The sequence below is a fragment of the Daucus carota genome, chromosome 4, assembly GCF_001625215.2.
Source record: "Daucus carota subsp. sativus chromosome 4, DH1 v3.0, whole genome shotgun sequence".
Taxonomy (NCBI): domain Eukaryota; kingdom Viridiplantae; phylum Streptophyta; class Magnoliopsida; order Apiales; family Apiaceae; genus Daucus; species Daucus carota.
In genome coordinates this window covers 41,532,806-41,560,123 of record NC_030384.2, presented here as the reverse complement: position 1 = coordinate 41,560,123, position 27,318 = coordinate 41,532,806, and the positions used below count along the sequence as shown (strand labels likewise).

The following is a 27,318-nucleotide window of genomic DNA, read 5'->3' as shown; positions in this document are numbered from 1 at the left end:
TTTTGCATTCATGGAATCCGAGGGTATTCGATTGAGATGGTTTGAAATTCATTAAAATCTTGAGGTATTCAATTGAGATTTTAAATTATGTTACAAAATCTAGTGATATTCAATTAGGATTTTAAATTATGCTTTAAAATCTTATGGTATTCAACTGCTGATGGATTTTTTTGGATTTCATAAAATGATGAATTTTGTGACATTTTTCAGTATATTTTAAGTTTTTTGAAATCTCATCAAAATCAATGGGATGTTGAAGCATTTTTCTTAAATCCTATCAACTCTGTGACATTTTATCACAAAATCAAAATCACATACAATCCACTAAAATCCATGGACTAGAAATAATCCATTAAAATCCCGATAGAATACACCCCGTAAGTATTACTCTAGCTGAAATAAATTTTCAATCTGTCTTATTTGATAATATATGTTTTTCTATACAAAAGTAATGATAAAGTTCAAAAATCCAATCAAGCTAGCATTACTCTCTATTGTACTGTAAGTTAGCATTTTTTACCCCATAAAATAAATGAAAAGAACAATTATTCATTTCATAACATCCAAATAATAATAATAATAATAATAATAATAATAATAATAATAAAGTGTTGTTGGGTTGTCCATTGTCCTGATGTTCTCGTCAAGCCCAAACACGGCCCAAAAGAAAGAGGGAAATACAAGGCGGTTCTGTCACGGAAAACGGGTATAAATAGGCATCCGATCTCTCACAATTTTCTTCGAGACACCCCGTTACGAAAGTTGGTGTCTCCCCTCTGGCCTATTAACCCATAGTCCAGGTGATTTTGCAATCATTTTCTTATATGTGTATAACATGAAATTGTTGCATCTAAATATTTACTAAATCGTTGAATTTGTAGTATAATCACACACATACAGATGGTAATTTTTAGTTGCAAATGAGTTTCTCACTTTTGAATTGTAATTCAAGTGCAAGTATGATAAAATCACAATTATTGATGATTCCTCTGCTACTCATTCATATACATGATTCCTGTGAGCACAATTACTCCTTTTCTTTCTTCTCGTTTCCCTTTGATAATTTGCTTGGCGGAAAATGCAGCCTAGCAATTAGGGGTTTGGGAGCTCTGCTCTCGCGGTCAAATCCTCTCACACAAACATAACCTGAATTTTTATAACAAATATGATGAATATGCTTTGCCAATTTTCAAATCATACTACAAAATGCGATCAGAGTGTTAGAGATACCTCTCCAGAAGCACAGCTGGATGTCTTTCATCGACATACCTAATAAGATGAGAGAACGTGTTAGTGTCATTCCCCTAGCTGAATAACATCTTGAAACCACGACTTTTATGAGTTCTACCTCTAAATATAGCAGTAACGGAGGTTCCGAAATACACAGTTTTTCTTGGCAAATTCCACAACAAATATCTAGGTACTTCGAGTGGGCGTAGGCTAGAAGCATGGTCTGCAAACACCTGTGGGAATATGCATGTTTAAGTTTAATTAGACAAAGGTACATCAAGGTATAATAATCGCATAGCAGTAGTTATTTTAGCTAATTAATGTGTATTTACCTCATTAACCTGAAAGTATGTCCCATTAAGGGGAAAACTTCCCCTCATAGCAGTTCGACAAGGTATCTGTACATAACATAGGAGATGAAATTCGATGTTAGTCTGTGTTTTATCTGGTTACCCTGAAATTAATCATGATAATGTTCTCACCAAAAGAGTCCCTCGAACGGTTTGGGATTGTGCTTCTCTTGTGCTACTGCATGCAAAACAGGTATTATCATCACAAAAGCTACCTGATTCTTGGTTGCTACATGGTCCTGTTGGTGGCTGAATTGAGTCTGCGGTTTCACCTATATGAAAGTATCATTCCGGGTCAAAATCACTTTAGTTAATGCAAAAAATTAGGTCATGTTAACCTGAGATAGGAGTCACTACACTGTATAAAGTCGGTGAAATGGCTGTTGCCCTTATGTTTCAGGCAGAACTGTTTCAGTATCATCTTAGATAATTGAAAGCACAAGGTCATGTTAAAATTGTATCTTATGATGTTACCCTTATGTTTATGGTTTTATCCCTTTCGCCTATTACCTTACTAATTTAATTGTTTACCTGGAGTCCATATGGCAAGAAGGTAACTGCATGGGTCATCAGATTCTCTCTGCTCAAGCTGTAAATTTAGAAATCACTCAGAAAAATGCTTTAAAGTAAAATAAGTAATTGCAGTTATATGACTTTATACTAACCCCATTTAACAGAGGGTGTGTATCAGGAAGCTCATACCTACAGAACAGAGAGAACATTAGTAGAAACTAGCAAACAACCTTGCTAAGGTTTTAAATCTGCTAAGATGGCTACCCAGAAAGAAAAACCTTTAAAAGTATACCTTAAATATTTTTCTTTACTGCCTAATTTTATCTCCAACTATTTGCTCTATAAATATAACACAACCATTATTTATGATAGACAAATAGAAGTACACACTTACACTTGGTGTTCTGTTCTCAGGCGGCCGGTGGTTTTCAGTTTTACTGCTGGAATTGATGCAGCTTCTGGTGTTAAAGCGACCAAAGACTTAGATACATCACTTTCTCGAAGATCCATATTCTGTTGAATGTATTCCTGTAAAGTTTGAGTGAACTCCTCAATGTTTAAGTTGATTGTAGGAATATCATCAGGATCTTCACTAAAAAAGTCTTCAATGTCATCTTCTAACTCCTGTTCTCGTTCGGCCTCTGGTGTTGCTGGAAGCTCAATTATAGGCCCTGGTGATGCTGGTTCTTCAATAATAGGCAGACAATGGCTTATCTGCGTGTTTGCTTCCGACAGCTGATCACTCAGAGATACAGGTAGCTGCAATCTATCAATATTCTCAACAAAGTTTTGATCGACCACATTACATTCTGTTGTCTCTACATTTCTTTTCTCTGGCCCTGGTAGAGCTAGCCTTGCACTGCATAAATTAAATTAATTACACATCTGACTCATAAGTGAAATGATCTTTTTGGTGAATAAGATTGCATTGTATGATGGTGCATTGGTATGACTCTATAAATAATCTATACAATTTACTTTTAGACTGTTAGAGCTTTCATTGTGTTTGATGTGCTCATGTTTGTCAGTATATTTTGGTCAACCAGTAGTTTCTGCAATTGTATATCCTGGGTAACCATATTTAATAGTTAACCCCTTCCCATTTTACGCATTCTGGACCTCTAAAAATATGTTTCTTATAAATATCAACATGCATGTTTATTCACTTTTGAATTTAAAACAAGAGAAGTGACTTGCACACCTCGCAAATGCACTTGCAAAATGTCTGCACTCTCCTCTCAGTGGGCATGCATTGCAATTGGGTTTGTTTTTTGTACAGAAAACCTGCAATTCCCAAAATTTTCTCTAAGATATTTCATCACAAATATACAGTTTGAAAATTTCTCTTGTACTAGAATGGATTCAATTACCTTCCCAAAGGTAATCATCTGGTAGTGCAATTCATACCTATAAGATGAGTGTACAAAGTTAGCAACTGAAGTGTTTAATTAAATGAATATAATTTATCGAATATATGGATAGAAAGTTGGCTCACAATGTTCTTTGGTCTAGCTTGCAGAGTCTGGGCCAGAGATATTTCTGGATTGAAGACAGCACAGGATACCTACAACTAAAGGTTAGTAACTTTCGTAGTTTGACATGGTTATGTACACTGAGATTAAGTACCTACATTTCCAGTAAATGTAACTGCAGCGATTCAGGTAGTGGCTGAAGGGGTACCCATCCAAGTCTAACAGCTATACGTCCTACATTTGTGTCGACCTGCTCAAAAGGATATGTTTTGACTCTGATTTATCCTAGGTAGATGCAACATGATTACAAGTCGGACAACTTACAGGGAAAGCAACATGGTGAAGCGTTAGAAGGCGAACACACTCCACGCTCTTTAAACCTAGTCCCCTGATGCTTAGTAGATACTCTCTGGGAAATGAAGTGAAGTTCCATTAATTTAAATAAGTAATGTGGTTGGATGAAGCTTTAAACAGGTATATTAATTAATTATCTTCTTCTTAAGTTGTTAATCTGAGCTACCCAGCATCTTTAAACACAATTATTTTAAATATATAGAACAGAAATATCTTTGTAATCAAAGACTCACTTTGCTTTGTCAGGCGGGACATCCCTCAACCACTCAAGATCAATGCTTCCGTGGTCGGTTACGAGCCTATCAAGAAATTCCTGCTCGCAATTTAAGCTAATGTCAATGACTAACTACATCTGTAGTATAAATTAGGTATCCCACATGTAAGCAATTCTTAAATCTGAAATGTAAGCCATACCTTAATCCTTTCCGCAAGGACATTGTTCATTCCCCTGTCTCTAATGATTTGAGCAACCTCATCAATATCGGCAAGTCGTACTGCCTCCCAGTCTACTGAGTCCATTGTGTTAGGTGTACGTAGTCTTACACCATTGGGCTTGGCCTGCGCCTGCTTCCTAAAGCTATCCCATTCAGCTGCAGGCTGTTTACCTTTACCCTTTCTTCCCTTATTGGGTTTGTATGTCTTGCCATTAGGTTTTGAGTGAGAATCCCTGTGACGTTGGACGTGACAGGAGGCACGGGCGTTTTTGATGTTTTCGGAAAGACAAGAAGAGCTTTTCGACTCATCAAAAACACCCGTGGCTCCTGTCACGTCCAATGTCCCAGTGTTTCTTTCAAAATCTACACTCTCCACCTGGTAGATCTTTTCCTTGTCGATAGATTCGACCTCATTCTTAAGGTTTGGAGAAGATGTTTGAGGCTGACATACTATATCAACACTGCATCTTGCAGTTCCTTGTGATGATCCAATTTCTTCTCTCCAGAGAACTTCTGTTCCTTCCCTGTGTAATCCTGATGACATAGCTACCTCACCAGAGTCAATTCTGCTTACACACGGTTCATTGCTGTTGAGTACCTCTCTGTTTTTATCACAATCAATCTCCTGAATAATCACTGATCGCTCGTTCAAGGTGGGCTGCTTTGACTTCATTTCTTTCGGGGTATCTTCTGGATTACTGACAGGAACGTTCATCACCTCTTCGACAAGTGGACCATGGTTGCTCTCTAAGACAAGGGGAAATCTTGCGGCAAGTGACATATATGCAGAACTGCAGGGACAGAAATAATGGAGTCAGAAGTTTCAGCTACAAGTCTTCGTATCAAATTCTTTGAAAATCAAATGACCAGCTAACCTGGAGAGATGGTCTGTGACATTCTGTGTAAGAAAAACACCAACGACAGAGTCTACAACTGACCCCTTCCACCTAGAAAAGGTCCTGTCTCCTGCAAAAACACGACAAGCTTTTGCGCTGTTACAGTGAAAATCCAGGTAAAATTTCTATTTCTAATATTTCTTTATCTATAGGAGTTGCACATAACATGAATTGGGGAATGACTCTAAAGGCATTGTATTAAAAATATCATAGCTCTGACGGCTTTGTGTTGAAATATCATAGTTTCACCTTGAGTGCTCTTTTACAAGCACTATTGAAAGACTTGAACTTGAAACTCTTTCAATGTTGCTATAGATGTCTAACATGTATAATGTATCATATCAGGATAACACTTAACTTGAAATATTTTGTTATGCGGAAAACATAACCATACATCATTAGAATGCAGAATTGTTTCTTGGCCAAGAATGATAAGCAAAGGAACGATAACTATGTCTCAATTTTCTGCCATTTGACTTGACATGTTTTCCGAATATGGATCTTTTTAATTACCTTGAATAAGATGCATGCACTTAATAAACGAGTTTGCTCTTGCATTAAAAGTTCTTCTTTCATCTTCCCACCATTTTTTTGTCTCCTCGTCGTTCCCATTAATACCTTCACTGTTAATGTCCTGCAGCAGAAGATTCCAGACTCTTATCGTCTCCTGGTCAAGTTTCACTCTAGGGCGTGGTGTTTGCTCCTTCACATTCATAAGAGTGCCATCTCTCTGATAAACAACAAGTGTGTTTTGCTCTTGACATCTTGCACTATTGCAGCTACCTGCACTTGTATTAGGATTTGCACCTTGCTTCCTTTCTGCATTAATATCCAGAAGCCTTAAATGATCAGCTAGGGCATCAACAGAAAGCATAGCACCTGGGGAAGAACCTGCAAGGAAAAATGCAGAAGAAATAAGTTGCTGATCGATCAAGTTGCTGTTTTGTGCCGACTTTGCTACCTGAATTCCTAGTATTTTTCTTTGTCTGCTTCTTGGTTGTTTTTGCTGCATGGATGTATGGCTGATGGGCGTTTCCATCTTCTTGCATGGTACTTGATCTTGTTGATAGAATGTGTTCTGAAGTTTCAACCAGAGAAGCGATGTTCTTTACTCTAGTAGAAGAGCCCCTTGCTCGCTTCCTTCTAGTTTCCTTGTTACCTGTGGGCAAAATGGATCTGAAAGTTAGAGGTGTATTAAATTGAGCTACAGATGACATACAATTACTGTCTAAGGTGTAATAATTCCCTTGGTAAATCTTGGGAAAGTATTTTTATGTCTGCTCTATTGCATTTTGGCATTTCACATTTCTCATTTTCATATAGATCGTGGGAAAGTTCATGTCAGGAATACCATCATTGCAATTTTGACCTAGTGGAAGGATTGCCTTTTATCATAGCTATATTTGTCAACAGGAAGAAGAATCGTTTGCACAGATGCTTCTTCTAGTTGATCAATATACTGCAATGGCGGTATTCCTTACATGCACCTAAATGTCCTCTCTTCATCCTTCTAGCTTGTTCCCCCTAGAACTAGGGGTACTGGTGTTGAAGTTGGAAGAATCACTTGGATTTCAATGTGTTGTGAGTACAAAATTAAATCTACTATATGTACAAAATTAGACACGCTGTCATGAGGGGTCTGAGGAAAATGTGACATTTACCTCTTGTACTACCGCTTTGAACATCGGATATATGCTCAACTTGGCTTTTCCCCGCAGTTGCTTCTGGTCCATGCCCGAGCTGCAGAGTTGACTGAATTTCTGTATAAGAACCTTGTGCTTGTGATTTCAAATCAGATTCTGCAGCAGGGTCGCATGAAGATTTTATTTCCCCCACTTGTGAAGAAATATCAAAATTCAACGATCTCTTGCAGAGTTTACGGGGACGGGAAGCTGTCTTTGGCTTACTGCTGAGCGAGGTGGTAGAGGGAGTATCTGGGTGAATGTTTCTGGTTAAGTTGGTTGGAGTTTTTGAAGGAGCATCTTCATCTGTTTCGGTTAAATCCACAAAGTCAATATTCGGTGGAATGCTAGTTTCTTTCTTTTGTATGCATTTTCTCTTGAGTGTCGAGGCATCATTGGGGTTAACAGGTTTTTGAGTCTTTACATTTGGGGTTCTTTTAGTCTGACCTTCCCTCACTACTTTGGGCATGTATCTCTTTCTCCTTGGTTTTTTTTGTGCTGGTGTAGCTCTACCCAAACTTACGTCGCTCCCTTGTCCAGGGTTGCTGTGCTCTGGCACCTGTTTGGATACAGCATCACTTGAATGTTCACTTTGCTGGACAACTCCTTCCGTGTTGTTTACAAGTTGTTTGTCCTCTTTTGGTTGACAAGTTTTTTCATGCCCTTGTTTTGATTCTTCATCTGTATCACAAGCAAATGTCTATTACTATTATCGTGTATTGAATTAATCTTTGTACTCTGATTACTTTAATTCATTTCAAGCTGCAGCAAATTCTTCTTGTCATTTCTCTCTTATGTTTTTTAAAAAAATTCCGTTCCTCTTTTTAAGCCAGGTAATATGCAAATGTACTAATAAGCAAAATCAGACTTGAACTGTATCCTCATAAGATTGATTTTTAAGACTAAGTTTGCTATGAAAATAATCACCTACAAAGATCATGGATCCAAATAAAACTCCGACTTGACAAAAGAAGATAACAAAATCTGGTTCTCGTAATGACATACCTTCAATCTGAGTTGCAGGTACTGTAGAACCTACAAAGCTGTTTGACACAGAAGCTATTTTCTCGGCACCCCCTGGATTTACAAGTGCTAGCAGTTCACAAAAGGGCATGTTTTTGTCAACAGAATGCAAGGAGAAGCCCCGCGCTGAAGTTTCTGTAGGACCACTAAATTTATTGATTGCTTCAGGTGAACTTCTCAAACTACCGCAGGAAGCTGATTTAGGAAACTGCCCGGTTTCACTAAGGACAGAGACCCCGGTAGTTTCTTGACACAGCTGTGGCTTCCCTGGGGTAGCTGGAGCGCATGAAGCTTTCAAACTATCTCCTCTTGTGTCCATAACTAATTCTACAATGTAAAAAATTGGATCTCAGGATTTAGTAAGAACAAGATCAGTTGAGAAAACAACAAATAAAAATCCAGAAACTAAGCTACTGCAGTTTAAACACCGACTTCAATTCTAAAGACTCATCTACTTAACATATCTCTTCTCAATAAGTGCATAAAATAGACATGCACTTGGCATAAAATTTTTGTAATATTTAACAAATTTCACCGTACCAAAATGAAGATGAGAACTGAAAACTTAACATATAACAGAGCAATTTAACAAACCTTGTGATATAATACAAGCTATCTCCTTTAATTCTTAGTAGTTATTTTAGCGAACCAAACAATTGCAATTGACACAGATGAATAGACATAGATAGACTCTAACTATGCAACGTCGGTTTATCAGTGTTACGATGAAGTGTGAACAAATGTCAGAGCCACGTGTCGGGACACCAGGAAACGGAGACATGCAGCGAGCCTCGTGGTAGTAAATGAATTGTTCAGATTTTAAATAACAATTTTATTTGTCACGATCTCTCATATGATAACTTATATTGATAAAACATATTATATTAATTAATTATGACAAAATATATATTAATGTTGTTAACAATGTTTATAATCATGTTTTAAAGTTAATTTTGAACCAAAATTGATTCTATTTATTTATACATAAATGACATGGTATAGGTGTAATTGAAATATTGATTTTATTTTGTGAGACTGAATCCAAATTACGTTAACAATATAATATATATATATATATATATATATATAATTTTTAAATTAGCGTTTTGTAATATTGTATATTGTGGTCTCGATTATGAATAGCATGTAATAACATTTAATTTGAATGATATGTAAAAATCATTTAATAATTTATATGTACTAGATTAAATGAATTTATATAAAAATTATATAAAAACAAATGAATGCATATAGAATTTAAAGCATGATAATTAAACTTTTTATCATTAAAAAATATATTTATGATATTATATAAATATTATTTATAAATATATATATATATATATATATATATATATATTAATAAAAATTGATATGTTATATAATATCAATCATATAGTCTTTATTCATGATATATGAATTAAGCGATGGAGTAATAAACCCCACTACATTATTGTTATGTCAATGAAATTGTTTTCAAATTAGCTATTATGTCTGCTCGGAGGGTGTGGATTAAATTTTTTCATTAAATTTATTTTATAGTGATTTAAGAAATTTTTTTCATTAAATTTTTATTAGTGAATATATATTTATAAATAATATTATACAATATCATAAAATATATTTTTTAATGATAAAAAGTTTAATTATCATGTTTCAAATCACTGTAAAATAAATTTTTTTTATTAAATCAACGTGTTCTCTCAATCATTTAGATTCCAATAAATATTTTCAACAATATTTCAAATTGCTCATTATTATTTATCAATTTTGGTTTATACCAAGTTAAAAGTATAATCACTTTAAACTTTTAGATATTTGTGTAATTACTAAAAGAATGTCTAAATATGAAAAAAAAATGTCTACATTAGGATGTTGGGTGTATATTTTGCCCATCAATAAAATGTATATTAAGTTATACTATTTTGGAAAAGGAAAAAGGTGGTAACTAATAAGAATAATATTTTAAATATTTGTTACGTATAAAGTGAATAGTGTTTTATAAAAGAGAAGAGAGAAGAACTGTTTAAATTTTGATATTACCTTCTAATTTTACAAATTTTGAACTATTATTATGGATTTGAAAAATATTTTCTATATCCACTTTGGTGTATAATAGTTTCACCACAGCTGATGTCCATAATAATTTTGTTGTCGATAATAGTTTTGTGAGAGTGAGGCTAGGCATAGTAACGTCGATGTTACTTATTATGATTACATTGAAATCAAGATTAATAATACTTTCACGACGAGAAGATGTCAAACATCCTCTCAAGACACAGGTCCCCACTAATACAGCCGTGCAAGTTAGTGCATTTGGAACCATAACTGTTTCCGCCATCTCATCAAGCACTCTAAAGTCTAAGGCCTAAGCGCACCCTCAACAAAACCCTTCAACAATACTTATATTACAACACATTTGCAACAATATTCAACTTCTTACCATTCTTAAAGAACACATGCACCAACTCCTATTGTCTATTCTGAACCAAAGCTTTGAAAAGCTTATGGAACATCCTCACCGAAGTCTTTGACTCCAAACTTTATAATCAGGGCCGCCCCTAGAGATATGAACGTCCCAGATAATTTTTGAAAATGATGTCTCATTTTTCAAGATCGTGAAGGAAAAATTTACATACATTCAAATCAATAATATACAATGACATAATAAAAACATTATTCTAAGATTAACAACACAATCAATTCAAACATATAAATATGTTTGGTTAGACCTACTCAGGAACTTTTGCCGGGCTTGCTTAGGCCTACTCGCATCGCCGCAATCCCTTAATTACGGGTAAAAAAAAATAAACAAATTATGCCTACACTTAGCTTTCAACTTATGCAGCCAGGGCCGTCTGAGACTTTTTTGAGGCTCTGTGCTAACTTTAGGAATGAGATCTTTCCAAATGACACGACAAAAGTTTAATATATTTATAATAACAAGATATCATCCATAAAATTGTACTACTGCAACTGAAAATTTGTTTGATTGCAACTACTACAAAAAACATCAACTATCACTTGAACATGGCTTTTAAAAAATAAAATTCAGACGATTTCTACACCCATTTGATGAACACCGGAGCTTGAAAATTTTTGATGGAGTCCGGAAGAAATGAGATGACGGTGGAGTGTACAGATGAGTCACTAAAATAGCTTTGCTGATTAAAAATTTTGTTTTTTGGGTAGTTAGACTTAAATATATATGTGACTGTGTGGGATTTACTGCTTGTAAAGTGTACTAGTTTGTGGGGGAGAGAGAAGGAATAAGAAGAGACATTCATGGCTGAGTCTTGGGAATTGATTAGTGTTTAAATAAAATAATGCTAACAATTAAAGTGATATTAATATTATATTATATTTATCATGAGTATACTAAGAGATAGAAAGAAGTTGTCATAAATTGGGGCCCTGAATTTGCATGGGCCCTGTGCTGTTGCACTTGTGCACTTGCTCAAAACCGACCAATACAGCTCCCTTTACCCATCTTTCTGTCACTATAAAATCTCTTTACCCCTCTTTACCCATCTTTGTCCATCTTTCTATCAATGACAGATATAATCTCTTTACTCATCTTTCATTTCATAGAAAGGATAGTAAAATTAATTTACATTTTACTTTACACTTTAAAAAACAATGTAATAAGAATTATAGAGCGTTATTGTCCAAGCAATCAGAAGTGCAACGGTCAGGTATCAAATCTATGCAGAATAATAATGCAAGCAGATGTTGCAAGCCAATGTTGTCCGAGTTTAAAGATCAAACAATATCTTTAAAGTTTATTAGCAATCCGCGAATAAAATAACACATTATGTAGTTAGGTCTAGTTCAATTGTTGGCAATTGGATAATGTCCGTTCGGAATTTTTACATGTATTGTTGCATGATTTGAGGTTTTAATAAAATCTCCTTCTGTGGCAAAAATAAAATAAAAATAGAAGTAAAGCATATACAATTTTACAAGTAAATTAAGTCAGTTATATACAAAATATTGTTATTTTGTAAAATAGTTCAGATTTTAAAAACTTACGAAAAAACTTCCACAACTTTGCAAAAATAATAAGAACCGTCAATGGAACATGCATAAAGTGTTTAATTGATCTATACAACAATATACATAATTGTAATGGAAAGTTTTGACTTGTACCAGAAGATAGCAATTCAAAAACCAAAGTTCTGGTAAATGCCAATTGATTGCCAGGTGAGTTTTGCTGCTAATTAATACGTATAGGGGAGCATTGGCAAGGAAACTGACTCTACAATAATTGGCCCATACATCTTTGTACTTCTCCGCCTTGCTTCATCTCTATTTTGCCAAGTTACCACACTTGTCTCTCCATATCAACAGTATAAGTAGATAAATAGGGTGAAAATATGGAAACGTGGAACTGCAAAGCCATAAGTTAGGTTTAAAGGTTTGGTTATTACATCTTTATACGTATAGAAATATCAAATTAAGGCATTTTCAGAGAAATTGGGGGAAAATTACCTTATTATTCCCCAAGGCAAAGAAAGGACGATGCCAATAACAAATCTCCAAGGTAATCACATTGCCTTGCAAATTACCTAAAACCGCATTCAACTGGAAGTTTATGAGAGAGCCAAAAGCAAGAGTTAACCCAAGCTGGAACATCGTATAGAGTCTATACTGATACAGGATATTACTCTGGGTCAAAACACTTCCGCATGACATTGAATGACGTTGTTTCCTCTACATCAAAGCAATTATTAATGCTGTTGAGCAGATTCATGAAAATACTCCAGCCATAATTCCCTTGAAGGTATCTGCTGTTTTAGTGTAGCCTCCGGCTAATCATCTCCTTGCCTAAATAACAAATACCATTTGTTCACAAATCACAAAAGAAATATGTAGCATCATAAAATGCATCGTCTCTAGGGTACAGAAAAAAAATGTAGATTTGTATCATAAATTACCAAAAATATTTGCTTTCAATGGAAATCGAATGGAAGATCCTTTCAACTTTAAATCTCTAAGTTGCTTGCTTTTACTTGTTTTTCGAAGTTTTGCAGAATTACCAACACTTTCTCCTCTTAAAAGATCATTTCCTTTCTTTACCTTTCCACTGCTACTTGCTTCACCAAAAAAATTGTTCTTCACCTTTTCATGATAAAGGGCTGGTGGCGCAAGTCTTAACTGAGGTGTATTATCTACATGATTCAAACTATTGTCTTTCTGAAGACTAGTTAAGATTTCATACTGTTGCACCCAAGTGGCAATCTGGTTAGTATAAATTCAGGCCACGCAAATACACACACACACAGACACACACACACACACACACACATCACAGATACTAACCCTTGAAATTGGATGATAACCATAGGAACTCTCAGCTGCTTCACTATCATTTAGATGGAGGCTGTTCCCTTCTGCTGGCTGGTTTCTTGACAAAGGTCTTCTTACTAATCCAGGCTCTGCATAGGCAGACTTACTTTTAGAACCCTGAGTGTTCTTCTTAGGTATACATATGGGGCATCCTGCCGAAAATCCTCCCTGTAATGCCTCATTTTCTTGAAGTTCACACTGCAGATGGGTTGTATGTCCACAACTGAATACTTGAATTCTAGAGGTTGTGGAGTTTCTCGAAAGTGGGCAATTACATATGCAACATAACAGACTCTTAGGCCCATACCCATGAGAAGCCCCCTTCTTCAGTTGGCTCATGGTATAGTAGTTGTCATCGTCAATCAATGATTTAGCAGTGTCCTGTAAATACAGCACTAGTCAATACAGAAACTTTGTCTACACATGCAACAGCATCCATATAATTTGTCACAATCACTTAAATTGGATGTAAAACATGTTAAGATATACAACAGTAACTCAGATCAACGGTCAATAATTCATTCAATCAGTAAAGGGATAAAAATAAGTCAGTGCAGAATATACTGCCTATAACGTACTGTTCTCATATCTTCTACACAATGGTTGTATCTCTTTGCATTAATTACTGGTTAATTTTATCATCACATATAATCCTACTCTTCTTTTACGGTGAGAATATCCTAAAAGATTAACTACACAGTCCAGAGCATATCAAACTAGTACTTAAAATACAAAGAAATTGCCAGTTTGCCACTCATGCTCTTTGGTCTTTAAATACAAGGCCAGAGATATTAGACATACAAGTACCCCAAGGAAAGGTTGGCAATATATAACCAATAACTCTATTTTCCCCTATAACCAATCGAAGACGACTTAAAAGAGACTTCACATAAAACTCTTAAGTTGAATTATTCTTTACCAAACGAACACTTCTTTCACAGTATATAAAACACGTTACCATCTAGGGGGAGGCTGGTTCCAAATTGTATCTCCCTGGTTCAATATAATTGGTGCATGAGGAAAGGACCCTTTTCCTATTATTCCTACGAGAGGACTTCGCCATGGTGATCCTTATAACCATATTTTTATCAGTGCTATGGACATGTTTTAAGCATTGAATAAATGGTTTGAGATGACAGGAAGAATATATGGTGTAAAGTGACCATGGGAGCGCCTTCAATGTCTGAAATGTTTGCAAATGATTGTTATTTCCTGTAAAGATGCCTACCAGGAAGGTATTCAGTAACAGCGACTTCTTCATCAATTGGAGAGAGCATCAATCAAACAAATTAATTTGATTAGATCATCAGCGTTCTTCAGTAGAAACACCCATGGTACTACTGAAATTAAAAAATTTAGGTATTTGGCAGGCAGACGAAAGAGGCTTTTATCTGGGTCTTCCTAGCCATGATGAGTAGAAATAGATCAGCTATGCTGGGGTACTTAAAGGATCGCATTATACATCCGATTCAAAGTTGGGACAACAAGATTCTTTCAAAACTGTAGTTCAAGCGCTACCTAAGTATGCCATGAATGTTTTCCTCTTCCCTTAGAGATGTATACATACATATACATGTATATATATGTATGTATGAATGTTTTCCTCTTCCCTCAGAGATGTATGTATGTATCTTGTTAAAACGGGAGTGAAGGAAGTTTATCAGCATAGGAATGGATACTGATATTTTAAGAGACTCGTTTTTCCAGATAATCATAATCACCATCCTCACCTAACATCTACTCACCTTGTTTTGATATAGCTACAGTTAATAGTCTCATTGTGACAAGCACTAAAGAGTAATAGGCTTATGGTGGCAGGACCTAAAGGGTAATAGCCTCATGGTGTCAGGCTCTAAAGAGTGGGACATAGTGTGACTTTAGATCTATTTAATGAAACGACAAGGCTCTTAATTTAGCATTCCCCAAACTTATACTGTTGATGGGGGATCACTGGTACTGGAACAATGTTAAGTCAGGGTGTTATATGATGTGTAACGCACATCACAAGATTCAGGAAGTTGAAGGTCGATGGGTGACTTATATATCTAGATTCTGGGAGAACTTGAGACAATTATAGATCCTATGAAAAGCCCAAAAAAAAGTATAGAGGGTTACATCTTATTGTTTACCTACTAATCCAAAATTGAGAAGTAAGAATGTTTGAGGTTATACCATCATGTCCGGTGTGTATTAATGCTCTACTGTATTGCTAGTCTGCTCAGCAATATTGTCGGACACAACGAAACTTTAGAATTCGAGATGTTCGAGATGTTCAAGATGATGTGATTGAGGATTTTGGGGATTGTTTGATAAATTACTGCAGATTAATTCCAAGGAACGTGAGCATGCCTCAATATTGTGTTTTTTCAATTGAAAGATTAGATATAATGTAGTTTGGGACGATTAAACCAACGGTGCTTTCACCTGTTTAAATATTTATCCTAAAACTTGGAGAATGAGTTAATCTTAGTTTAAAGAAAATTAATCATGGTCAATAACTACTACCTAATGTTTATATCCCAACTTATTAAATAAAAGAGATTTATTAGCTACAAATAATTTACCATTATAATAAAATAAGTTAATCAACAATTAATTCCATAGATACATGCTCCACATTTGTTACAAACAACATATAAATCCCATGGATGGTTTATCAGACTCAAGTTGATTATATGGAGCACACATCAACACCTCTTTGTTTACCATCTAAATTACGGTGAATATGCAATTAAGATCATAACAATTTTTTAAGCAAGGGATTCTGACTAGCTGTTAATAAAAAATAAAAAAAAAAATAGAAGAAAAACAAAGAATCTGAACAGTAAACATACCAAAATCCTTCTTTCAAAATCATATGTCCCAAGCATTCCCAAGATAGTCACTTTAAAATCACCAAATTCCTGGCTACCATTATCAGATAGGAGTTTCATCATAATGGTCGGAAGGCGGACGTAACCAATCATTCCCTCAACAATCTCTTTAATGAACAAAGAAAACAATTTCCTTAAAATGTAAGCACTTTTTTCAAATCTTGATAGCTTCCACCTGATTCCGTACCCTGATTTATTTTCTTCGCTGTCCAATGAGTTAGCTAAAGTATCCGTGCTAAATTTTCCCTCAGAATTCACTTTGGTGCTGTAGGAATCAATCAATGGTTCACAAAACCTGTATTGGAATTCAGTAGTTTCTATAAGAACTTTTAGCAAAGCAGTTGTATTGTGGAGCAAGGAAAAGGAGATATGTCAAGTAGCAAGCCACCAGGAGAATGTGCAGATTACATAATACTATCGACCCATTTACCTTGTCAATACAACTCAGACTTAATCCTGAACCACACACACGAATCGATGAATTCAGACTAATCTAGAATTAAAATAGAAATGCTATCATAAAACAGAAAGCAGTGAGGGCAAATGTTTTGCGCAAAAATTATATTAAATTGTTTTAGTACAATAAGGACATCTTTGCTCAATAAGCTTCAAAGGGCTTATAATAAGCTTAATGTAACAATCATTTGTAAAAAAAAGTACCTAGCGCAACGATTTATATATTAACATATAAGCAAGTATTTGTCTCTGTTTAAACACGTGAAAAATTATATTTGCCTATTATGTTAAGAAAACAGGGGGTTAAGATAATAGCTATATGATTACAAGGATCCTTAATCAAATAAATTACTCCATAGTAAATGACCTCAAAAGAAAAAGTATATAACCCTACACATTAAGAACTTACGAATCAAGTAATCGGAACCAGAGGGACTCAGACTCGTCAAAATCCATTCGAGGGCTGTTCCGCTGGCATAGTCCAATACAGGCACGCACTATCTCAAGTATGTCATTTACCTGAACAAAAAGCTATGTTTAATATGCATAGGACACAATAGTTGATCCATGATGAGAAACTTTAAGAGATTGTGCACCTCTTTCTTCTGCAAAACAGTGTTGAAACTCTTCATACTAGATTTAGAAAGTAAATCTTGAACAGTGGTACCAAGAATGGTAAATTTGTCATCGAGGACCGAAAGAGTAAGTGAGAGAGCAGTGCCAACATCACCAACCCGTTCTAATAAAAAAGCAGTAGCATCTACCACCCCATACTTCTGACACAAACGTAAACAGTGTTCGACCCTATAGTTCTCAAAAGTCTCCAGGAAATTGAGTACCGAACTGGGTTCATATTGACATAATAGCTGCAAAAACATCAGAAACATGCTTAAGCTATAAGTTGTGTGTTCCTAGAAAATTCGTTATGCAATTCCCACACTCATGTAGACATTGCAGCTATTCAGTAGATTATAGAAATATATAATAATTATTATGAAACAACTGCTGGATACTATACAGTATATATGCAGAAATTTGTAACATTATGTGATGCTAAAGGAGCAAAGGCGCTATTTAAACAAGTTGGACACTACCGTTAAACAAAACCGACCCCCAATCAACAACAAATCACAGTCGCCCTTAGAACCAGCCCGCAATCAAAAGAATAAAAAGAATAACAATTACCCTTTCTCTAAGATTGCACTCAATAGTACAAAAGTGCATATGCAACAACCGAATCACTTAAGTAGAGCATGCACCACCTGCTAGACAGTCAGAATTTTACCTCAAGATACTGTTCAACTATATTATCTGTTACATGAACTGGATTATCACGCATCAACTTTGGAAATTCAGAAATCCTTTCCATGTACGTCTCAATTCTATTAGGATGACATCTATTCCTTCTTCCACTGCGAATATTTACATTATCACCTTTCTTGAAACACAAAAAGTTAAGAGACCCCTTCGTGTGAGCTTCCATTATAGTCTTTAGATAGAGGAAGAGGCTTTTAGGACACGATTCCATCTCACGTAAAGCACGATCATGATCGCTGCCGAAATGCTCAACCACCAAAAAGAATGTGCCCTCTCTGAAAATGTTTAAGAACAAGACAGCTAGTATCAAGCAGAGTCGAAATTCTGTCAATATAAACATATCACATTTCATGTGAAACAACACTAAAACATAGTTATGAATTCTCACCTGCTTAATTTGACCAAATCTGGAATTCGTGACATAATTTCTGATAGAAAAGCATCGGAAAGATTTCCATGAAGTTGAAGCAGTGTAGAACTTATAAAGGAAAAGGCATGGATTGGTTCTTCAGCATCTTTCATATAGCTCTCCAAAGCAGCAAGATTCTGATGTCCAATTGCATGAATGAAACCACAAACCTATATAAACATATGACAGAACTGGTCAACATTCATTGTTTATCATGGCTTGTCTACATAGAGAACAACAGTCAAGCAAATTTCTGCTCATACACTTACATGTATATATCAAATAATGTGAAAGACCGCAGAATGTGGTGAAGTTACCTGGTAAAACTGTGCTTCCTCGCACAAACTTAACAAGTATGACGCATCCCAATCTGTCTCGTTCACTACTTCCAGAATTTCAAGAACTTGCTTTTCTCTTTTTCTAAAAGCTTGTAGATTCTGTCTTGAAACCATTGGATGAATATCAACATCCGCTGTTGATGTCAGGTACACTAATATTTCACCCAATATATTCTTCGAGACAGTAGCCTTTTGGCACGAGATATAGTAGGCAACAAAGTCAATGACATGACTAATGTCTTTCTTTGAAGGCCAAATTTCTTTAAATTCGACATCATAGTTACTGACAGATCTGTTATTTGGGGAGCATCTTTGATCAATGATTACAGCAAGAACATCAATCGTCTTCTGCAACAAATTCTGGAAGAATTGATCTTTTGTGGAGTCCATATTTGAGAGGGCTGATACAGGTGAAGGATGGTCTGATTTTTGAACTTCATCTTCTACAAATGCCCACTTCAGAACATCTAAAGTAGCTTCCGTGTCCAAAAATAACAAATGAAATAGGTTTGGGTGCGGCGTTAAGCATGAGCTTGCAGGTCCAGGTGAACTTGGAATCTTGGAATCCTCCAGTAAAAATTGTACAAGTTCTCTTCGAACAGACTGTAAGCGTGTTGGAGAAAGAATTCCTGGTCCTGCAATACAAATTATATATTCTTTTCTAATTATTTTCAGAAGTTGCATACAAAAAGATAACTAACCAAAATGCTTTAGTTCCTAGAAAAACTATTAGTGTGCTGGTAACTTTTTAGGATTGACATGCTCTAGCTCTTTTCTTAGGTAATAAAATTTGCAAATTTTCAGTCAAAACTTTCTCGAATGATGGTTATTTCTCACCATTGGCTTACAGATGATAAATGCTTATTGTAGAGATGGGAACAATGGAGTGCTTTGTTTAAGGTGCAAAGGAGGATATTTAAGTTTTAGGAGGTAGAGGAAGGTTTTGGCCTCTGACTTGGTATGAAACTACTGTATACTATAAGTAGAAAACATCAGGCTTAAAGCCCTGGGAATTTTTTTTATGTAAATAACGGTTTGGTTTTTTTACATACTCTTCAATTGCATGTGTTGCTTACATGTTCATTTGGAACACTTGGGAAGTAATTTCGTATAGAAACTTATATCGACTTGCCATCCAATAAAAAGTGCATAATATAAAAATTCCATGTCCAAGCCATAATATTGTCATATAAATAACTGTTAGCTACTAATTTCAACAGAGTCTATTCATCCGTGTACATTACAATAAAACACCATACCTGGAGGAAATGCACGGCCTAAAAAACAGTACTTCAGGTAAACAAGCATCCTGTACCTGTTTTTACATGCAATAATGTGAATACCAACTTCTATAGACTAGAAAAAGGATTATCTACTTGTCATGAAAGCACAAACAGTTTCATGTTGGCAATTCAAGTGCTCTTCATGTTTTGTTATTCAACAGAAAATAATAAAAGAGTCAGACCACATTTTAGAATTGTCAATTAACTTTGTAGAGTCCCTGCCATATACATTTAATTTGTCCCCTTGACAGTTTTATCTATGTTAGACTTAATTACACTTCGTTTTTTGCCTAATTGATTACAATATTAGCATTCTGTCTCTACAGTAAACATTCTGCAATTATATTAGAAGTAACTTTTCAGCATAAACATACTGAAATAATATTATAAGTATAGTTTTTAATAAATATAAAAAAATAATTCAAGAACGTCTATGTTATATCAACTTTCTGCCATATAAAAAAATCTGTTCCATTATTATCATGTATAAGAGAAAACTTACAAAAAGAGGCTCTGTTACCACCCCATAATGTCCATAAGCTAATGAGCATCACAATGCACAAACAATTGAAGAAAGATATGCCAAGCAAAAGTAACTGTCATGCAATAGAACAGACACAGGAAACATACCCAATGGAAGCAGCAATGTCTTTTTGGCTATTTTGTAAAACAACTAAAAGCTCCTCTAATGGTGTTCTGAAATCATCCAGACCTTTGTTAAACAAATATATCAGTGCACCATACAACCTGTGCTCCCGGCACAAGCGGACAACCTACAGCATAGATAGGAACTAATTACAGGCTCCTTTAAATAAAGTTAACAGCTAAAAGTGTGAAGTCTTAATTGATCTTTGAAAGATCAAAGAGGAAGATGGGGAGTTCGGGACTAGTAGATGAACTTTTAAAGAGACATATAGAGAAGAATATATTTGGCAGTTCACATTCCAATTCTTGGCCTAGCCTCATTTAAACACTCAATCCAAATTTTAACCTGCAGAACTATGCACATATCTCTCAACTAACTCTTCATTTACAACTAGCAAGTAGCAAGTGTCTGTAACATATTAATAATGTCATGGCGAATATCAGCCATTTGTAAGTCCACCATTTGTATTTCAAAAATTTAACAACCATTAATTGAAATGTAATTTTTATAACTCAATGAACCTGATTGAAATCCAAGGAAGATATGTCCATGTGCAGCACACATTGTTCGATTCGCTGCAGCCAACCTTTCATGCTATAATGCTCTACCAGTGCTTGCATAATCTTTGCCCAAAAATATATAACATTTGACATACATCAGAGGATTGGAAAAGGAGATTCTATCATAATTTTACTTAAATACTCTAAATGTAGCAATTAACATATTAGCTATACCTCAGGTGGAAGGGATCCAAGCTTGTCATTCAATATATATGGTTCCAAAAGCTCCAAAAATGTATCTGTGCAAAACAATAGGTGGGAGAAAGAATATTCACCAAATTCAGTATCAAGAAGCATAGAATGCTGCTGTATGAAATATGTATGCCTAGTAAATTAACAATATAAAGTTACTACATATCTGTATTGCTACAAAATTGTAAAAAAGAGTAATACTTAAGGCACCTGTCTCCTCTCATTATCAAGATTCCTGGCATATATCTTTCCTTTTTTTTGCTTAAAAACTAGTTTTAGGCACAAATCTTCAGTGTGTTTAAAACATATCAGACCCTATATCTAAGACTGCATGGCAAGAAGAGAACACAGTGGCACAACAATTAGGACTTTATCAACACAAGCGTACCTTTATGTTTAACAGAAACAAATCTAGAATAAATTTCATCAAAAAGAACATCAGTTCTCTTGATATGAACACAAAACTCTACAGCAACACCACCGACACGAGTAAACTGCTCTTCTATCTCGGAATGTACAGAACCACTAGTGCTGGAGTCCTCTAACTGATCCAGCTTGCCAATCTGGTTGCAGAATGCTACTGATATGTATGAAAATACTTCATCAACATAAGATAAAAGTAACTCTACTAGGTAGGGCATAACAGTATTGTTCACTTCATCTGATGTCCTAGGAAAATCAATGACTCCATGGGTGTCCCCATTATAAAGTGAAATTGCCATGTTTAAGGCACCTATCCAGTCTCCTGCTTTTCGTAAAACTTCAATCCTCTCCTTCCAGGGAAGAAGGCAAGAAACAGTAAGCTGCTTTGGCCCAAGTACATAAATAGAAGCACCAGATATTGCTACACAATTATGATATGCTTTTTCTGGGCTTCCAGAAGTAGTACTGAACTGGGAATGGTAGGCTATGAGATCATCTGCTCGAGATCCATCCACAGCAAAACTTGTCTGGTGAATCAGAATCCCTTCTTCAGTTTCAAACAAACATAGTTGTCCATCTGATGTAAGAACCACTAACAACTGTACAAACAACAAATAACATTTTCTTACTATTTTAAATTAACACATGACAAATATTCAAAATGAATCTATGTCTGTGTTGGTGTGTGTGTGTTGGGGGAGGGGGGGGGGGGGGGGGGGGGGGGGGATGAACTGCACCAGAGACCTTCAAGCCACAAGCATAACCTAATAAAAAAAAAAGATACCTGGTCATCCAACCATGTCACCCCTACAGCTGAGCTTTTAAGTGTCATCTTCCTAAATATTTTTAGCTCCGACTTTACCAACCTTGCAACCTGAACTTTCCGATCCCATGCAAGCGCAAGCAGCCCAACTCTCTCTGATGATTTGTCAGGCACATCTACAATAAATATGTATACTTATAATAGTTGAATAAATTATTCTCTGCTTTTGAAATTTTATTTGGGTCAGTTACACCCATACATAACAACCAATATATATTATCTCAAATTTTCATTAATCCATAGAGGTAACTTATTACAATCATCATTATTTGACATGTGTTAGTCCTTGATCCAGAATAATCAGATGTGCTTTCCTAATTTGTAATTATGTGCATTAAATATATAGAAAAGAAAGTGACAAACACTTCTTTTTTTTAATACATATGTAGCCTGCTATAATATTTTCTATCTTTATAGAGTCTAATACATTTACTGCATCACTGAGTTATTCATATTCAATATTTTACATCAAAAATGTATTGTTGATATTATATAAATAAATAACTGATATATATATTATAATATAAGTTGTTATCTATAGAAAGAGGGTGTGAAGCACTAGGAAATAATAGTCATCTTAGAAACCACTCGCATCAAATTAATAAACTCATTTAACACATACCGTTAATAGAAGTGAATGGTTGTCTCATGTATTTCCAGGCGGCATAAGGCATACACCCCTCCCGAACCCCTTCAGGTCTCGGAAGTTGTGCATAGACTTCAACACCTGGATTGACTTTTGCCTGCACTCCACAAGAACACAACATATAACATTGATTACAAAGAGCGCTTACATTCTTATGGACATGCATGTGCAGGAAGGAGGGTCCACAGTATTTGGAGAATCTTTTAGAAATTACGTACCACCAATGCTGACTGATGACTGACAAATATGACCACACCTTCTTCAACCACAGAAGAGCCCTCAAACAGTTTCCAGTCACCCCCGACTACACCTCCCATCATGCTTCCAATACTACTGCTATTTACTGTAGCACTCCCCTGGGCAGAAGTCAAGGCACCTCCAGAATATTCGTCAAAGAGCAAAGGACAAGCACAAACAACTGTGCTTGTTGTTTCATCAAGAAGAGTCTGCTCAAGTAATGGATCAACGTTACTAAATTTGAATATGCTTAAAAGTATCATTAATGAAAAAATATGTTCAGCACAAATGTTTCAATGAAATTTATGCATGCAAGGGTAGAGGCTCACCACTTGTTTATTTATGGATATCCTATTCATCCATGGAACATATTTAAAGTGTATCACCTTAATCACCCCTTTACTGTCACCACTAACCACATTAAACTGCCGACTGGTTTGAGAATCCAGTCCAAGATAAAATATGTGCACCACTGGTGCCTTGTGTTCCCTAATGATTTTAAGAGAAGTAGCTTTCTGGACATCCCAAACAGTATAATGCCCATCAGCGTATCCTGCAAAAAGCAAGTCCCCTTGCCGATTGAAACACATGGCCATGACTGAGGCATGAGATCTTTCCCCTTGTATTCCAAGCATCACGATCTGGAAAATTTTATTGGCATATGAAACATAAGTCAAAATGTGAATTTTGGACTAGTCAAACGCCCCATATATTATTCAGCAGGATGAATGAAATAAGGCAGGAAAGAGAGTTATATACTAAAGTAAAGGTTTAGGAGGGAAGAGTGAAAAAAAGATTGCAATTTTTTATGAGGACACTGGAGAAAATGAATAGCAAGGAGTATGAAACTTCCACTCCCAAATTGGTGGGTTTCAGATATTATTCAAAGCATAAAAATGAAATAGATGAATAAATGAAAATTACAAATAAATGTCCCCAGAATAATACAGATTTAATTTCACTCCATACAATTTCTTTTCTTCCAACCGAGGACTAGTTGTATACTAATTAAGATTTTATTTTTATCAAACCTTAGAGCACATCATGTATATTCTTAGATATTACTCCCTCCATCCCATTCATTTCTTTACGCTTTCCTTTTTTAGATGTCCATTTCAATTCTTTACATTTCAAAACTTTCTAAAAGTAGTAAACTTTCATAATATAAATATGATTCACCCACCACTTTTATTCCCTTATGTAATCTATAAATTAAATACCCACCACTTTATATACTTTTCTTACTGTTTCACACTACTTTATAATTTATCTTAACCATCGTGCCCAGCCCCAATGTAAAGAATTGATTGGGACAAAGGAACTGTATTTGAGAAAAAATTAAATATTTAACGGTAGATTAATAAAGGTAAAATATATATATATATATATATATATATATATATTTAAGAAAATGATTGATAAGCAGTAGATATGTTTTATGCAGTTGTATACTGTTTGAGATTTGATTTTTATCAAACAATATTTTTCTTTAATTGAACTTATATATTAAAAAATAAATCTGTCACATATTATTCATTATCTAATTTATGATCAATTGCCTTCGTTTGATCAATTAACTATGATATCTAAAAATCCTATTTTTAATAGTTCTCACTTTTATTTTCTTACCCCAGCCCAAAAAACCAACCTATCCATAATATATAATATTAAAGATCTTTATGACAAAATATATATATTGAAGATCTTATTTTTAAAAGTCATATTTTAATTATTTGTGGCCCAAAAGACCAAACAATCCAAAGTGATGTATTTTATTGTTTTTATAAAGATTTTTTTTATTAAGATTGATAGACTACTAAAGATATAATTGTCTGGTTTTAATAGTATTATTACTGAATTTAGTGTCAGTTCCAGCATCATGCTCATGAGGTCGTACTCATGCACAAGGTTGTTGCACAGGCTAGGTCTTCAGGTCGTCTCAATCCAGGCATAAATGTAGGCATCCTGATCTAAGAGGTTAATATCTAAATTGATTTTAGGCAAATTGTATGAATGATGGTAATGCACTCACAAATAATAGAAAAAAAAGGTGAAATAGAGTTCAAGTAAAAAACTTCCGTATGAAAATACCTTTGCATCGCTACTATCGGCAACCATAGGGGTTTTTTTACTTGGAAAGCAGATAATCACCCCTTTTGACATTCCAATAGCAATATAGTTGAGATGAACAGCCAAAACTTGTGCAGATCCATGATCTCGCCTAAATGTTTCGGAAGAAATTGTGCGTGTAACAGTGTTGTTGGCATTAATGTCAAAGTATCCCAACACAGTAGACCCATGGTGCACACCCTCTAACCTCATAGGTTGGGAGGCTGCGTCTTTCTTTCCCTGTGAATCTGTAAGTGCATATTTCTTCTCAAGTTCTTCTGCCATATCAAGAGGCTTCATGTAAATGTGAGTTTCCTCCCTAGTTGTTTCACTCCCCCTATTTTCCAATTGCATATCAATGTTTTCGTAAGGTTCCGAACCATCACTTGAGAACGTGTTTTCATATTGATTCACATTATCTTCTACTTCTTTTTCAGACGAAGGTATTCCCTCCGCTTCATCATGTTTCTCTAATATCGATATGAAATCCTCCTCAACCACTCTCCCATTCTCGTATTCCAATGCATTATTATCTACATTTTGTTCACCAATAAAATTTTCTGTATTAACATCAAAAGCAGAGTCATCACGTAATACGGAATTTTTCGAATTACATTCTTCTTTCTCTTCTTCAGTAGTTAAACTAGGAGTAGGAGCAATGTGCATATCCAAAACTAGTTCAAAATTATCACGGCTCGATTCATTCACATAAGATACACTTGTAACTTCATATCCTTCATTCCGTTCCGTAAAACTATCCCTCAAATTACTCATTCCATAATTAACATCTCTAACCGCATCATCAACATCAAAACTACTAGAAAGTTCAGTTTCAACAGCAAGCGGTTGAGAAACTACCTCATTAACCTCAACAGAAGAAGCACTAGCTCTCCGCAGCTTAATAGCAGCAGCGTGAGGCGACTGAGCATTCCGAGACGCAGCAAAAGCAGCAGCCAAAGCAGCACCAGGCTTAACACTGGATCTCACACTACTGCTACTGCTGCCAAATAAAGCAGGCAAAGCATTTCGATTCCGTGCATCAGCATAAGGCAATTCAGGTGATCTGTTTACAAGTGTTAGGGTTTTCGAATTATTCGAAACATCGATTCGCTTCGGAGACGAGGGAGGAGATGACGAGGAGGAGGAGGAGTCGTTGAGAATGATCTCGTCAACTGTGCGACGCTGAGAAGTGGCGGTTTCGCTGTCGCTGTCGTCGTCGGTGAGATTTGAATTGAGGAGAGAATCTAGGTCTAGCTCCATTCGAATTGGGTATTGAATCCTGAATTCCTAATGGTCTTTGTTGGTAGTTTTAAGCTACTCCGCCCTGCAATTTGTGTTCAGAAAACTACAAAACTCTGATGACTGTTTTCCAGTTGGGAACACTTTAACAGAAGGACCGGTTGGGTAAATCATCTAAATTAATAATTTGTTATTGACTTCGAAATTCGAATTAATAATTTAGACCATTTGTTCAGATTATTTAATACCATATTCTTTCGTATGGGCAAATAAAATTAAATTTATTAAAAGTCATTATCACAAATATGTATTCGGTATAATAAGCATGTGTGTATAACAAATATTTAGATGTGTATAATTAATCTTTTATATTAATATATTTTTAATATAAATGATTAATTAAATCACGAAGATAATGTTTTAAAATATACGATATCTTATGTAATATCACTGGTATATTTAGT

General features: G+C 35.1%; 3 protein-coding genes across 3 annotated transcripts; all 3 read right to left on the bottom strand.

Moving 5' to 3' along the window:
• Positions 1-813: 813 nt before the first annotated feature.
• On the bottom strand, positions 814-6,533 carry LOC108218395 (DNA glycosylase/AP lyase ROS1). Its single transcript, XM_017391315.2, has 17 exons — positions 5,763-6,533; positions 5,182-5,319; positions 4,334-5,100; positions 4,153-4,232; positions 3,890-3,974; positions 3,724-3,815; positions 3,589-3,657; positions 3,464-3,500; positions 3,295-3,377; positions 2,488-2,952; positions 2,246-2,282; positions 2,112-2,169; positions 1,713-1,852; positions 1,563-1,628; positions 1,349-1,463; positions 1,231-1,269; positions 814-1,146 (listed from the first exon to the last, which is right to left on the bottom strand). Exons 1-17 carry the CDS (start codon positions 6,286-6,288, stop codon positions 1,028-1,030), a joined length of 2,916 nt encoding a protein of 971 aa, XP_017246804.2. The 5' UTR covers positions 6,289-6,533; the 3' UTR covers positions 814-1,027.
• Positions 6,358-8,349, bottom strand: LOC108218396 (uncharacterized). The gene is made up of 3 exons (XM_017391316.2): positions 7,937-8,349; positions 6,911-7,612; positions 6,358-6,425 (listed from the first exon to the last, which is right to left on the bottom strand). The coding sequence occupies exons 1-3, from the start codon at positions 8,271-8,273 to the stop codon at positions 6,358-6,360; spliced, it is 1,107 nt and encodes a 368-aa protein (XP_017246805.2). The 5' UTR covers positions 8,274-8,349.
• Positions 8,350-11,982: 3,633 nt separating this feature from the next.
• On the bottom strand, positions 11,983-26,997 carry LOC108218394 (uncharacterized). Its single transcript, XM_017391313.2, has 21 exons — positions 25,598-26,997; positions 23,836-24,147; positions 23,488-23,715; positions 23,246-23,366; positions 22,585-22,739; positions 21,766-22,399; positions 21,360-21,424; positions 21,147-21,248; positions 20,610-20,752; positions 19,956-20,011; positions 18,676-19,331; positions 18,338-18,528; positions 17,918-18,224; positions 17,229-17,498; positions 17,042-17,151; positions 16,138-16,471; positions 13,277-13,684; positions 12,892-13,174; positions 12,622-12,781; positions 12,446-12,522; positions 11,983-12,344 (listed from the first exon to the last, which is right to left on the bottom strand). The coding sequence occupies exons 1-19, from the start codon at positions 26,873-26,875 to the stop codon at positions 12,750-12,752; spliced, it is 5,685 nt and encodes a 1,894-aa protein (XP_017246802.1). The 5' UTR covers positions 26,876-26,997; the 3' UTR covers positions 11,983-12,344; positions 12,446-12,522; positions 12,622-12,749.
• Positions 26,998-27,318: the final 321 nt, after the last annotated feature.